This window comes from Heptranchias perlo, chromosome 14 (genome assembly GCF_035084215.1).
Source record: "Heptranchias perlo isolate sHepPer1 chromosome 14, sHepPer1.hap1, whole genome shotgun sequence".
Taxonomy (NCBI): Eukaryota; Metazoa; Chordata; class Chondrichthyes; order Hexanchiformes; family Hexanchidae; genus Heptranchias; species Heptranchias perlo.
Genome location: NC_090338.1, coordinates 59,197,013 through 59,212,583, shown reverse-complemented (window position 1 = coordinate 59,212,583; position 15,571 = coordinate 59,197,013). Strand labels below are relative to the sequence as shown.

The 15,571-nt window shown below is 41.9% G+C and overlaps 1 protein-coding gene across 1 annotated transcript in view; it reads left to right on the top strand.

Moving 5' to 3' along the window:
- The window catches only part of emx3 (empty spiracles homeobox 3), a 28,707-nt gene extending 15,574 nt beyond the window's left edge, over positions 1-13,133 (top strand). The window contains exon 3 of the mRNA XM_067995869.1: positions 12,180-13,133. Within this exon, the coding sequence (XP_067851970.1) occupies positions 12,180-12,347 (168 nt within the window). The 3' untranslated portion in view covers positions 12,348-13,133. The remainder of the gene's footprint in view (positions 1-12,179) is intronic.
- The last annotated feature ends 2,438 nt before the right edge of the window (positions 13,134-15,571 follow it).

Genomic DNA, 15,571 nt, shown 5'->3' with positions numbered 1-15,571 from the left:
TCCATGGCAAGATCACGGTTGCCTGTGTTTGGAGTGAACTGCTTTGATAATTAATATAATCTGGCGACATTTGGGTTGTCATATAGAACTTAAGTCGATTGAAATAGGTCATCTTTCTCCGAGCGATCCACTGATATACAATGATAAATTGGTCGAATCCCGTGTTACTTTAGTAGTGCACTCTGGTATTGCATTGAAACTGAAGGATGTAAAGTTTGCAGTCCTATAGACGATTTAACACCGCGGTAGTCCCAAGTCAGCCGAAACTACGCAGATCAACTTGGGTCTGATCCAGTAGTTGCTTGATTCTGGCTGTAATTTTAAAAGTGGCATTCCATACACAATGAAATAACAATAGTTTCTGCGCTAACTACATGGAAACCATTATATATTAATACAGGTACGTCAATATTTAGAAAGGCAAAGTGAACGGATTATTCATGCTCGGTTTAATTATTTATCCATTATATTTTGTTGATAAATAGAACAATACATAAACATGGCAAATTGCGCCCACCCTCTAAAAGTATGTATCACCAATAATAATCAGATTTAAAATAATCTAACTGAAGGAGAGTTTACGTCAATGGTCCAAATTATCTCATGCATCATTTTCGAACGTTTCCGCACTAACACAGCGGATGAGACGCAGGGCTCGTCCGATGAAACATTTCCGATAGCTGCAGCTATCAAGGATGGGACGGGTTGGGCGAGAAGACAGTGTAGAAGGGGGACATCCTCCCACATCTGTCAGTGATCTATTTAAACTGCCGTGGAGCCCTTTAGTTACGGCGTGTACACAAGTTCAACTTTTGACAACAGCTGGAACTGCAGCCACCCTGTGAAAGAGGTATAAGCGGGGATTAACCGCTCCTTGTCGGTGAACAGAACAATCCAGAAACAGGAAGAGAAAACAAACTAAAGGACAAAGTTATAGGTAGATAGTAACCAATTCCCAACCTGTCCTGCATAGTGAAATTAAAATTCATTACAGAATTCTGGTTTGACCACAGTTTCAAGGATGACTAATTGAAAAAAAATGTTGCAAGTGCACCGATTGGGAGGGCTGTGCTCTATAGAAAGAGGGAGAAAATATAAATAAGGTGGAACACGAAATGGTGCTTATTGAGGTTCATTTAACGCCATCCAAATGGATATTGTCAGTGTAGAGAGGTTTACGAAAAGCCAATTCTCTCACTTACAAAGACAAACACACCCGCATAGACACAGGCACAAAGAGAAATACACTGACACACACATACAGACCCACAGACACAAACACACACGTAGTCACAGGGTCGGAAATACACTGACACACACATACAAATCCATAGACACAACAGATACCCAAACACACACATAGACACAGGCACAGAAATACACGGACACACACATACAAATCAATATACACAAACACACACACAGGCACAGAGACACACATAAACACACACAAACACACACGCAAATAAACACACACGTAGTAATGTACTTTGCGAGCGGAGCTGTTAATTTTAGCTGGTGCTCGGTAGTTTCAGTGTTAGGCGACAGGCTGCGTGATCATTCACTTTATTTCCGAATCTCAAATCGGATTGAAATAAACTTGTGTTCGAGGAGCCTGTTGTGCAATGTGCAAGTTTAAAAGAAATTACTTTTGTTTTAATACATTTACAAAATAAGGATTCAGTGTGTATTGGAAGCAGGTGTGTTGTCAACCTTTAACTGCAGAGCAAGAATTCAGATTATTAAGGTTGGACAGTGAACCGTGGGTCAGTACTTGGTCAAATCATCGCCCTAGACTGTCAACTCCCTCCTTTTATAGACATTATTATATCATATTTATTCTGATTAGACCCATTTTTTTCACTTATATTATACGAGGCTGTATCCCAAATCACTTCCTATTCATCCTATGTTGGACTAGAAAAAGGAGCAAATGGCTTTCGGTTTACTTGCATTATAAGGGCTTCTAACTCAGGTGCCCAACCCCGTTTCAGTTTAAGCCTCACTGCTGCTTTCCAGTGTTTAGTGCGGATCAAGCACGGTTCTGTCAATCGATGGTCTTTTGCACCCAATGTTACAAATATAATCGTTGGCCCATTAGCACTTTCTTATAATTTATTTTTGTTAATTAACTGTTTAATCATTTCCTTTAGAATTAGTGCCAGGGAAAATGAATCGTACTAGATTACAAATATTAAAAACTGGTCATTTGAATAGGAGGGAGAGAAAATCCGATCTCAAAGGTATTTCATGAACAATTTGCCAAGGTGTAAAGAATTATTTGTATGGTTATTGTACCTGGTATTTATGATCAAAGTCAAAGGCACGGGCTCGATGGGCCGCATGGCCTCCTTCTGTGCAGTAACCATTCTATGATTCTATTGCTCGGCACTACACTGAGCAGTAAAGCAGGACACGTGTTCCCGGTGCTGTCTGCGTGTTAATGTGTATTGTGCGGCCAAATATTGAGTGCGGGATTTTATTGGCTGCCCCTTAAATTGTAGCAAAAATCAGGCACAAGAACCGGCCCAACCACGCAAAAAATATATTACCCAAGATCAAAACCTCCCCCACCCTGTCACAGATTGGACTCCAGACAATCCCGAATCACTGAGTGTCTAAAGGTCCGACATTATTACTGTAGTATAAATGAAACGGCAGCATATTCAAACACTGCATTAATAATAAAAAGAATCGAACTTTCCTGGCGTCACCTTCCCGTGGACTCAAAGACCAACGGTGAGGTGCAGAGCTGTTGTTACAGGAAATCTGATAATGGAAAATGTAGTGTAAATTTGTTTCACTTTCTGCCGTAAGTTAGTTAAAAGGTAAAATGTTTGGAGTATTTTTTTTAGCGAATTAAGCCCCCTATGCTTAATGTAGATCAGGCGCATTAAAACGGCAATGGTTACATGTCTGGTCTGGTCAAGTATTTACTGAACAGATCTCCTAATCCCCTTTAAATAGACCGTTGCCGTGTGCTGCCGCATTTTCAAACTCGGACCCGACTCCGCTCTATTTGAGGAATATAAATGTGCAAAAAAAACCGCCTTCTGCCCTGTGGCCAGTATTGTGGTGATTCTTTAATCCAGGTATCTATCCAAGCGCAGTCAATAATTAAAATTTTGCTAACTTCTCACCGATCAGCCGAACAGGACTAATACTGCAATACTTCAGAATGAGTAGATCTCACATAAGCTTTCAAACTTTCGGTGTGTGCGGTAATACCGCATCAAGATTGATGTGAGCTCATTAGTTTTAAAGAATTCTACCGTAATGCTGCCTTTCAGCATTAGTTCCAGGTCATACTGTCTATAGCAGTACCCGAGGCCCATACTTTGTCATATATTGTACAGATATAGTACACCCGCCGGGTAATGCGCCGTCAAGAACTGGAGCGTTCGAGATATAGTTGGATATTAGACCAGGAGAGCTCGGGTCCTAGAGAGCAACTTTCCGGGGACAAATGGTGTTTTCTTGTCCCTGATTGTTTTATGTTTTAATCCGATTTTCTGGGGCAAGTCAAAAAAAAATTCAGGAACATCTACGATTCATCATACGATTCAAATGAGATGAACGGGTATGGTGGGTGTAGATGGGAATGGGGTTGTTTGGCTTTCCCTGGGTATTCAGCCACCCTCACTTTACGTAGTGCCTGTACCCCAAGGGAATAGACGTGTCCACTCACCACAGTGTGCCAGCCAGCAGCCACAGAGAAAGCCTGTGTCAAGGGCACCGTCAACCAGTTCACAAGCCGGGGCTCTGCTCACCCCACCGACTGCCAGCACATTCACACTTCACGGATTCCAGAGATGTGCAATTTCAGACGCACACAAACACAATAAAACGCCGAGATGGCTTCGATTTAGTTAATTCTGGGGCTGGGAGGCCGATCAAGTTTTAACGACAACAAAAACAGTTATCGAGTTGTGCATGAGTGCTGGGGGTTCAAAGAGCTCCTCGGTGTAGTGTGTGAAATAACGATCTATTCTGCAATGAAAGTAAGACGGGGGATGTAGCTAATCCCCTTCACTATTCACTCGATATAATGGTAATGCGCCCTTCTTCAAATAAAACGCCGGGGTCCCCGACAGTTCAATTTCTTTAGAACACGGGCACTACGGAGGAGGGGTGGGTGAAGACCATGTGAATGAATAGGATAAAGCAGAGTTAAAAGGCACAGAGATGGGAGAATGTATTTTTGGTTCGGTTTGATAGAAAATTGTCCGAGAATTTCCGAGTATCATAAAAAAGTATTTAATGCGAAAGAAGGTGGAAAGTAGATCGAATAAAGTTGGAGGGTCCTTGTAAAATCGCCCGCTACTGCCCGACCCATTCTCAGTACTCGCTGCTGGTTCCCTCCCTTTAATGTTACCGCTCGCTGCTATTTCAGGGCTGGGCTTCCTCCATGTCCAAGTATTACTGTATATTTTCCCATCCGGCTGACCCCATCCTTCCCAGAACCACGGGCTGTGAACGAAAATAAAATAGTCAGTAAGGAATGAACCGTGGAATTAAATGTGAAAATTCGTCACTTCCCAAAATAACGAATTAAATATGTCTATATCAATTGGATAGTTGTGTTTCTGTTCAACTAACAAACAATAAAGTTGCACACATACACTCAATATTTTTATAACTGGGAAGAAAATATTGTTAAAAGGATAGTTCTACAGAAACATTCCAAAATGTGGATTTATAAAACACTAATCTCGTCTCTTCTCAACGTCCTAAAGCCCTTCAAATATAACGAATTCGAAATGTGTCATTTGATTGACACAAAAAATAATAAATGTTTATCATATATATATTAACGTGTTCAATTGTTATAACTATATATAAATAAAGCCAATCTATACAAGTGATCCCAGGCATCACAACGCGTTCTGCAGCTTTTTTGGCCAGATTGGGGAACCCCTTCTCGTGTGCTCTGTAACCTAAGCAAACCGGCCCGTGTATTTATTCCGTGTTACACTTAAGAAAACAGGGACGGAGAGAAGTGTATTGGGCCCGGATAGCCGTCCCTCTCACAGACCGCGGGTAATTTGCAGCAGCGTCGGCTCCTCCCTCATTTTTGGAAAGTTTGAATCTCTCCAGGTAAACGACAAGGTGAAACTTACAGAATTAACTTGGGCCTGAATTAATTTCGACTCGCTGGTTTAAATAGGGTATTGTCTGAAATGAGCGTAATGTCTGAGTGTAGTGAGTTCACTCGTTGACCAACTGTTGGCCAAATTGTCCAAACTCAAATTGTTCAAATCAGATGTACAGGTCGCTAAATATTAATTGACACACACAGAAAGAATCCGAACTAATGTAGCCCCTGTTTTATAGAACTCTCAATCCAGATATAATACATTCACAGTATAAAACATTGCCCCAGTTCTTCCCCATTGCCGTTCTCAGCACGGGCAAGAACCTGAAGCCGCTTTAAATGACTTAGTATCACGCCGCCTTTGAATGGGATTTTTCGTTACGGTAAGGAGTTTTGCTTTACTGTACGGATTAGCCGGCACGGTTGATCGCGTTCGGTAGAAATCCTGATTAAACGTTGCCCCCATCTCGGCGATGTTAGCATTATATGTAAGCACAGTTGGGCACTGTGTCAGAATTCGGCGGAATTTTCTCTACAACTTTTGTTTAATGGAAACCCCGAGCCTATTACCGCACCAACGAGCAGATACAATGCCAAATACCAGAGTGTTTTACATATAGTGCACTAAACACAGTTAACGTGCGGTGCAGGCAAACTGTTCAGTTAAGAGGGACTTGCAGGGTAAGTCAGATAACAGGAGAAAATTCGATGCACGGAGACGGAATGCACATGTTGGATTTTCTGTTTAAGAAAATAAATAAACTGGCCTGTATTCATCTGGTTGTCATGTTGAATAATCCTCGGTGCAGTATTTTCTGTGACATTATCATAACTGGGTGTTGATGCCCCGGGTTCTATGTGCAAATGAAGCAGAAAACATGTCTGTTTGCTATTAATTAAAATGTACTTGCGGGGACTGAGTGAGGTGTTTGTACAGAAGATAAATGGTATTTCTGTTTCAGAAAACTCGAGAGTTTAACAAGACTCCGTTTATTGTAGTTATGATTAACACTTTCCAATTTCCGAGAGAAGGGGAGAAACAGTACATTTCATTTGCAGAATTTAAACAAACCGAAATCTGGAGAATATATTAGACACGAAGGATTCGTAATTTCTGACTTGATTGAAGCTGAAATGGATTTTTGGATCTTGTTTTGAATGTGGCCTCAGCGTATTGGGGAGGAATTTAGAGCGAGAGTAATGCGTTAGCAGCGATGAGACCATTCTAACGAGACATAAGCAAAGTTGTGAGAGGAGATTCTGGTTAGAACCGAGAAAGTTAAGGGGAAATTTGATAGAGGTGTTCAAAATCATGAACACAGAAACTGTTTCCGTGGCAGAGGGTCGGTAACCAAAGGACACAGATTTAAGGTGATCGGCAAGGAGCCAGAGGCGACATGAGGAAACATTTTTTTAGGCAGCCAGTTGTAATGATCTGGAATGCACTGCCTGAACGGATGGTGGAAGCAGATTCAATAGTAACTTTCAGAAGGGAATTGGATAAATACTTCAAGGGAAAAAAAATTACAGGGCTATGGGGTAGCTCTGATTGGGTAGCTCTTTCAAAGAGCCTGCACAGGCACGATGGGCCGAATGGCTTCCTCCTGTGCTGTCCCTATTATGATACTATGATACTCTAAAGGACGGGAGAAGGGCTGTTACATTTTTAGCTGCGATTTACTTAATACTGAAATGATAATGAAAGTGTCTCCGAATGGTCAACAATGAAGGGCTGAGATCGCCCTCCCCCCGCCCCCAACCTTGTTCATTTTCACATCAGACCGCCATGAGAAGGGTGGTGAATAGATGGTCAGTTTTCCAAGATAAGTTATACCTAAAACCGGACTTCTGTAAACGGCATGTAAAAATCATCATTTGCACCAAGGCCAATGGAAACATTCGTTCTGTACCTTAATCTAAGTTATTTTTAATAGAAAGGTATCACTGCATGCACGATGAACTTCTAAATATGTATATGCCAATAATTTCCGAGGGGAAATCACTCAATTTACGGCGTTTCTCCAGTGTTTCCGCCGAAGGTGCACGGGAGCAGTGGATCAATTATTTCCAGCGTACTGGGCATTGAAAAGGGAATTGTGTAATTTTTTTTGTACCGAGTAGGATCTGATCTGGGTCGAATATTATTTACAATGGAAGTGAATGAGAAACGATTTGATGTATTTGGGATTCTGTACCATGATAAGGAATGAGAATGACATGGTACATTGGGATCTGTACAATGAGAATAGAAGTGAATGGGACACGTGTTGGAACGTTAGGATTACAGTGTATCTATTCCTATCAGGTAAGGATTGCTGTAACAGTAAACAATGCCTAATTTCAGCTTTATTTCACGTGCTTGACTAAACCCATCGAATTAAATTAGTTATTTAGCTCCATATATATGAGAAAAGGACAATACAGGGGCAATATCAACTGGATGTTCCAGAATAGTCAGATTGAGGGGTGTAATTAATGCAATTAATCTTAATACTGAGTTAATGGCTGGATACTTGAATCAAAACTAAGTAAATGAAGCACCTGGGCCAGATCAGTTTCACTCTAGGGTTCTCAGGGAAATAATTAGAGATTGGTTAGATAAGGGGGTGGTAGTGGACGACTGGAGAGTGGCAAATGTACTGTCCTTATTGAAAAGAGGTGGGGAAGAGGGAATCTGTGTTGCTATAGTTTCACATCAGTGCTAGGGAAAGTCTAGAATCAAGGACAAGGTAATGGAATAATTAGGATGATATAAACTAATTGAAAAGATTTACGAAAGGGAACTTATGCCAGAGCAAGATAATATAATTTTTGATAAAGTAACAAAATATGTGGTTAAGGGCAAGAATTTAGATGAATATACTTGGATTTTTAGGAAAGATTTTTATACGAAAACTAGTTCAGAAAATGAGCAGCAGTGTGTTGAAATGGATTGATGGATATAGGAAACAAAGGGATGCATTCTGGATGTAGGGGTGTGACAAGTGGAATCCCTCAAGCTTGGTTATTTGGACCAATACTCTTCATTTTTATAAATGGTTTGGAAAAAGATGTCTTAAAGTTTGAAGTTGACACAAAAATAACAGGTAAAAATACTGCAGATGCTTGGAATCGGAAGCAAAAACAGAAAATATTGAAAACACTGAACAGGTCAGTCAGCATCTGTGGAGAAAACAGATGAGTTGACATTTTGGGTGCAGACACTTTTTCAGAATTGGAACATAAGAGGCGAATAAGCAATGAGAAAAAGGAGAGGCAATATATATATATAAACCAGACAATTCCAGAGGGGAATGATGAGTGGAATGACGTAGCACATCATCTCAACCAAGTAATAGACAGTAACACTAGCACATTAAAGAAAGAAAGGGTTTATTATCACCTAAGAGAAGGGGAGGCCTGTGGAAATGGGAAATGGAAAAATAGGGGTCAAGAATGAAATTGCAACAGGGTTGAAAATGAGGATATAACTAAGGTCTGAAGTTAGTGCTTAGCCCATAGAACTGTAGAATACCAAGGACAAAGATAAAACGTTGTTCTTGAAGTTTTCGACACATAACATTTATCCCTCAACCAACATTGCTAAAAACAAATGATCTGGTCATTTACCCCATTGCTGAATGTAGGACCTTGCTGTGCACAAATTGGCTGCCACGTTTTCTACATTACAACAGCAACTACACTTCAAAAGTACTTAATAGGCTGTAAAGCACGTTGGGATGCCCTGAGGTCATGAAAGTTGCAATATAAATGCAAGTCCTTTCCTTTCGTTGTAGCTCGGGGACACCTGCAGACAAAATGGTGGTTTTCAGCAAAGTGGCCACCTAATCTGTGAAAATATCGGTGGGGGGGGGGGGGTTAATATGGTGGAAGATGAGGAAAAGCAACAGTAGACTCAGACTTTATGGGGAGGTGATGGACAATTAGACAGTTTAATGTAGATAAGTAAAGTCCTATGCTTAGGGATATAGAACCGGCAGAGGAATTACAGGATTAATAGGAAAATATAATTGACCAAGAAAGGGATCTGAAAGTGATAGTAGATAGACCCATCAAGACATCAAGCCAATGTCTGACTGCTGTCAAAAAAGCTAATGGGATGTTTGGTTATATAAAAACACAGAGCTCAAGGTAAGTAATTCTGCCACTATATAAAGTATTGATCAGGCCACACTTGGAGTAGTCTGTACAGTTCTATTACTGGCCATGCCTCTAGCCAAACTGTTCCAGTACAGCCTCAACACTGGCATCTACCTGACACTGTGGAAAATTGCCCAGGTATGTTCTGTCCACAAAAAGCAGACAAATCCAATTCAGCCAATTACCGCCCTATCAGTCTACTCTCAATCATCAGCAAAGTGATGGAAGGTGTCGTCGACAGTGCTATCAAGTGGCACTTACTCACCAATAACCTGCTCACCAATGCTCAGTTTGGGTTCCGCCAGGACCACTCAGCTCCGGACCTCATTACAGCCTTGGTCCAAACATGGACAAAAGAGCTGAATTCCAGAGGTGAGGTGAGAGTGACTGCCCTTGACATCAAGGCAGCATTTGACTGAGTGTGGCACCAAGGAGCCCTAGTAACATTGAAGTCAATGGGAATCAGGGGGAAAACTTTCCAATAGCTGGAGCCTTACCTAGCACAAAGAAAGATGGTAGTGGTTGTTGGAGGCCAATCATCTCAACCCCAGGACTTTGCTGCAGGAGTTCCTTATGGCAGTGTCCTAGGTCCAATCATCTTTAGCTGCTTCATCAAAGACCTTCCCTCCATCATAAGGTCAGAAACAGGGGTGTTCACTGATGATTGCACAGTGTTCAGTTCCATTCCAAACCCCTCAGATAATGAAGCATGCAGCAAGACCTGGACAACATCCAGGCTTGGGTTGATAAGTGGCAAGTAACATTCGCGCCGGACAAGTGCCAGGCAATGACCATCTCCAACAAGAAAGAGTCTAAACACCTCCCCTTGATATTCAACAGCATTACCATTGCTGAATCCCCCACCATCAACATCCTGGGCATCACCATTGACCAGAAACTTAACTGGACCAGCCACATAAATACTGTGGCTGCAAAAGCAGGTCAGATGCTGGGTATTCTGTGGCGAGTGACTCACCTCCTGACTCCCCAAAGCCTTTCCACCATCTACAAGGCATGAGTCAGGAGTGTGATGGAATACTCTCCACTTGCCTGGATGAGTGAAACTCCAACAACACTCAAGAAGCTCAACACCATCCAGGACAAAGCAGCCCGCTTGATTGGCACCCCATCCACCACCCTAAACATTCACTCCCTTCACCACCAGTGCACTATGGCTGCAGTGTGTACCATCTACAGGATGCACTGCAGCAACTCGCCAAGGCATCTTCAACATCACGTCCCAAACTCATGATCTCTACCACCTAGAAGGACAAGGGCAGCAGGCACATGGGAACAACACCACCTGCATGTTCCCCTCCAAGTCACACATCATCCCGACTTGGAAATATATCGCTGTTCCTTCATTGTCGCTGGGTCAAAATCCTGGAACTCCCTACCTAACAGCACCGTGGGAGAGCCTTCACCACATGGACTGCAGCGGTTCAAGAAGGCGGCTCACCACCACCTTCTCAAGGGCAATTAGAGATGGGCAATAAATGCTGGCCTCACCAGCGATGCCCACATCCCATGAATGAATAAAAAAAAAGTTCTGGAACCCACACTACAGGGAGGATGTAGCTGAGCTGGAAAAGGCATAGAGAAAAGTCACTAAAATGTTAAGGGAACTAAAGAATAAAACAGGAGAAGAGGCTTAACGAACTTAGATTTTTGGTTGGAGGAGGGGAAAGATATGATTGAGGTTTTCAAGTTAATAAGACTCAGGTGTGTAGAGAAGCAGTCAGAACTATTGGAATGAAGTCAACATATAGGTGCAGCAGGTAATCCAGAAGGCAAACTGAATATTGGCCTTTATTTCTAGGGGGATGGAGTACAAAAGCAGGGAAGTCATGCTACAACTGTACAGGGTGCTGGTGAGACCACACCTGGAGCACTGTGTACAGTTCTGGTGCCCTTATTTAAGGAAGGACATACTTGCTTTGGAGGCAGTTTAGAGAAGGTTCACTAGGTTGATTCCGGGTATGGAAGGGTTGTCTTATGAGGAAAGATTGAACAGATTGGGTCTATACTCATTGGAGTTTAGAAGAATGAGAGGAGATCTTATTGAAACATACAAGATTCTGAGGGGACTCGATAGGGTAGATGCTGAGAGGATGTTACCCCTCATGGGGGAATCTAAAACTAGGGGGCATTGTCTCAGAATAAGGGGTCACCCTTTTAAGATGGAAATGAGGAGGAATTTCTTCTCCCAGAGGGTCGTGAATCTTTGGAATTCTTTACTCCAAAAAGCTGTGGAGGCTGAGTCATTGAATACATTCAAGGCTGAGTTAGACAAATTTTTGATCAGCAAGAGAGCCAAAGGATATGGGGAAAAGGCGGGAAAGTGGAGTTGAGGTAAAAATCAGATCAGCCATGATCTCATTAAATGGCGGAGCAGGCTCGAGACGCTCCAGCTCCACTCCTGCTCCTATCTCTTAAGGTCTTATGGTCTAATTGATAGGACATTGTAGAGGACTGAATATAAGTTGAGAAAAAGTAAGCTTCGGCTTAAGGAAATGTTAGTTTACTGAGAGGGTGGCCAGTTTTTGGAATAGTTCACCAAAGGCGATTGTAGGGGCAAGTAGCGTAGCTCTCTACAAAGTAAAATTGGGCAAATACCCTGATGAGAAACACATCCTAGATTACAGCTGCCAGGACAGGTGGAGGGCTGGGCTGGAGAATGTGGTTAGGATTTTCCACTTCGGCCCGCATCAGCCCACGATTTTCCTCCCATTAAAGTGAATGAGATTAGAAACAGGCAACCCCAGTCTATGTACATATTTAGGTAAACATAATACACGAGGCTGTGCCAGCTCCGCCCCTGAGATATTTTCTTGAGATGTGGCCTCCCTGACAGTTATCCAAATTTCCGTGTGATATTATTCTACTTGGATAAATAATAAAATCAAATGGAAAGTCTCACTCATTTTTCTGCTTCTCTCGTCAGGTAAAAGTGTGGTTTCAGAATAGAAGGACCAAATACAAGCGACAGAAATTGGAGGAAGAGAGCCCAGACACACAGCAAAAACGTAAAGGGACACAGCACGTTAACAGGTGGAGAATGGCCACCAGACAGACCAGCCCGGAGGACATTGATGTCATTTCAGAAGATTAGAGGCATTATTGGATAACAAAAAACAGCGATACAAACTTTTCAGTATAATTCGTGCAATGATCACCCCGAGCAGCCGGACAAGTGGACTGAGATCATTAAACAAATATATATATATATATATATATTCAACACGTTTTATTATACTGGCCCATTGTGGAATTATCGAGTCCACTTCTGATCGAGTTGCAGGACACAAAATGGACTAAAAAAAACTTCAACCGTGTGATTATACTTTAATTAAAGAGACTGTTTGTTTTAAAATAAAAGTTCAACTGCAGTGGTGAAGACGGATCGTCCTCGCTTGCAATGACCTTGGGATTAGGAGGCCAGTGATGGAAGGAGTCCGCCTCGTCTCTCGCTGTACATCGAGAATTTAATTCTTTTAAGACGGATTTGATTAAAGGTGGCTAGTAGCATCCAGCGTACCCACAGACAGAGCCATGGGGGATGGTGTTTTTTTCACGTTTTAGGTCGGAGGATTTAAAAAAATTAAAGTGCCCGCAAGGCCAGCTGCAGCTTTGAACACACGGGAATGTGTGTGAGTGAGAGAGGCTCATTTGCAAGTTTCTACGGGTTTTTAAAAGAAAAGGACGGTCTGTAGGAGTTTAGCGCCGAGGACCTTGTGTATGTGAATGGCACTGTGTGATTTCTGTTTCTTGATGTACCTGTTGATGTCTTATCTCGTCCGTCCCCATAGATCTGTTTTATAATGGTCTTCATTGTCGATTGTAAATATATGTGTGTCACGACTGGCGTGTCTGTACTACAGAATAATAAGGAAATATTTTTCCCACAATAAAATATATTAAAACGAATTTGATTTCTAAAGGCTAGGTATTGCAAACGAGTCTTCTCAATATCCATACAGAAAGTACAGGGCAGGTGAGGCTGGTGCTGCCGTTGGGTGGGGACACTACAGGCTGATGCTCTCTGCTTAACCTCGAGTTCGGCCCTTCCTCCTCCGCCGTTGGGAATGTGCGGGGAATCTATGACAGGTTTGCGACGATTGCAATGATCATAAAACTGCTGCGGTTTTTCCCCCTCACACTCAGACACACAAACAAACGCACAAATATAAACACACACATACAAACACAAACATAAACACACATACAGACACTCACACAAACACATACACCTACACATACATAACCACACACAAGCGCACACACAAACACACACATAAACATACACATACAAACGCACACACAAACACACAACATTCACACGCACACATAAATACACACAAACACACATACAAAAACTCACGCACAAATGCATACATACAAAAACATACACAAACGCACATACACACCAACAAAGCAAATGCACATACAACATACAAACAGAAACTCATACAAACACATATACACACATTCCTCAGACAAACACACACAAACAAACACACACCAATATGCATGCAAACACACATTCACATACACATACAATCAGACACACAAACACACATACAACCATACACACCAATATGCACACACACACAAACATACACACATAAACACACACACATAAACACACATAAAAAAACTCACACAAACACAGACACACACAAATAAATACACATACAATCACACACACACAAATGCACATAAACATACAGATACCAACCCACATTCACAAACACACATAAATATACACATACAAACACACACTCACACAAACACACACATACAACCACACACAAACATGTAGACACCAATATGCACAAACACACACTCACGCAAACACACACACATAAATACACACAAACAGACGGTCACACACTAAAACACAGAAATGCATACATTAAAACACATACAAAAATTCACACAAACACATAAATACAATCACACACACAAATATACATACAAAAGCTTACACACACAAACGCATACATAAAAACACACACATAAACACACACATACAAACACACACAAACACATATGAACATACACACACAAACTCTCACACAAATACACTTAAAGGCACACACATACACACACTCATACAAACATACACATCCACTAACAAACACACACTCAGAAATACACACATAAATAGGCACAAACACACACACAAACACTCATACACATAAACACACCTACAAAAACACGCACACACATACAAACACAGACACACCCATAAATACACACATACAAACACTTACATACACAAATGCACATAAACATACAGGTACAAACACAAACACATAAATACAGACACAAACACACACACAAACCCACATAAATACACATACAAGCAAACACAAATACACACATACACACACTCACACAAACACATACAACCACACACAAACATACACACACACCAATATGCACAAGTACACGCACACATGCAAACACACACATACAACCACACACACCAATACGCACAAACATAAAAATCTGCCGCGTAGCGTTGGCTTTTCAATAATGTGTCTGCCTTTAAGCTGCAGTCGGACTGATAAGTTTGCTGCGAAGTGCTTTCCGCCCTGGCAGTGATATCTATGTGACCACAGCGGTCTGGAGCTAATGCCAGAGCGGGCCAGTATGCCAGCCCCGGGGAGGTGACTGTTTGCTCTAAGTGTACGTGGGTTGGAGGCTGGGGCCCTTTCTTGGCAGTGGGAGTAGCATTGGCTGGCAGTGGTGTAACAGTGGCCTTGGTGATTTGAGAGATGGGACATGCTGGGCTCAGACTGCTTTTTTTTCTAAATAGTCTCCCCACCGATATGGAAACAACACAGGAGGGATGAGCCATAAATGGAGCAAAAGGACGAAGGGGCCTGTTTCAGAATAAATGGGATCATGAAAAACGACAAACATCCTGGTAAAAGATCCTTTGGGCTATCTCCAACATCTACAGCGGCCGCGTTGCAGTGGATTCAAAATCGGACAGAAAATTATCTTAGAATCAGCGAGATGAATACAATATCTCCAACTGTGGTCCACTGAGAGAAAGGACGACAGTTTGGTAAATCGATTGCTGTGGATTATAATGAATACAAACAAAAAAAGGAAATAAATTAATATTGTAGAACACAAGATAAATGCAGGTAAGGAAGGCCATTCGTCCCGTCTTAGTTCATCCCTAATGTCCCCCCCCTTGCAGCATTCCATTGATTTTTAAATGATTCCAGAGTTTGGGCCTCCGATAACAACTGCCATTTATATAGTGCCTTTAATGTAGTAAAACGTCCCAAGGTGCTTCACGGGAGCATTATCAGACAA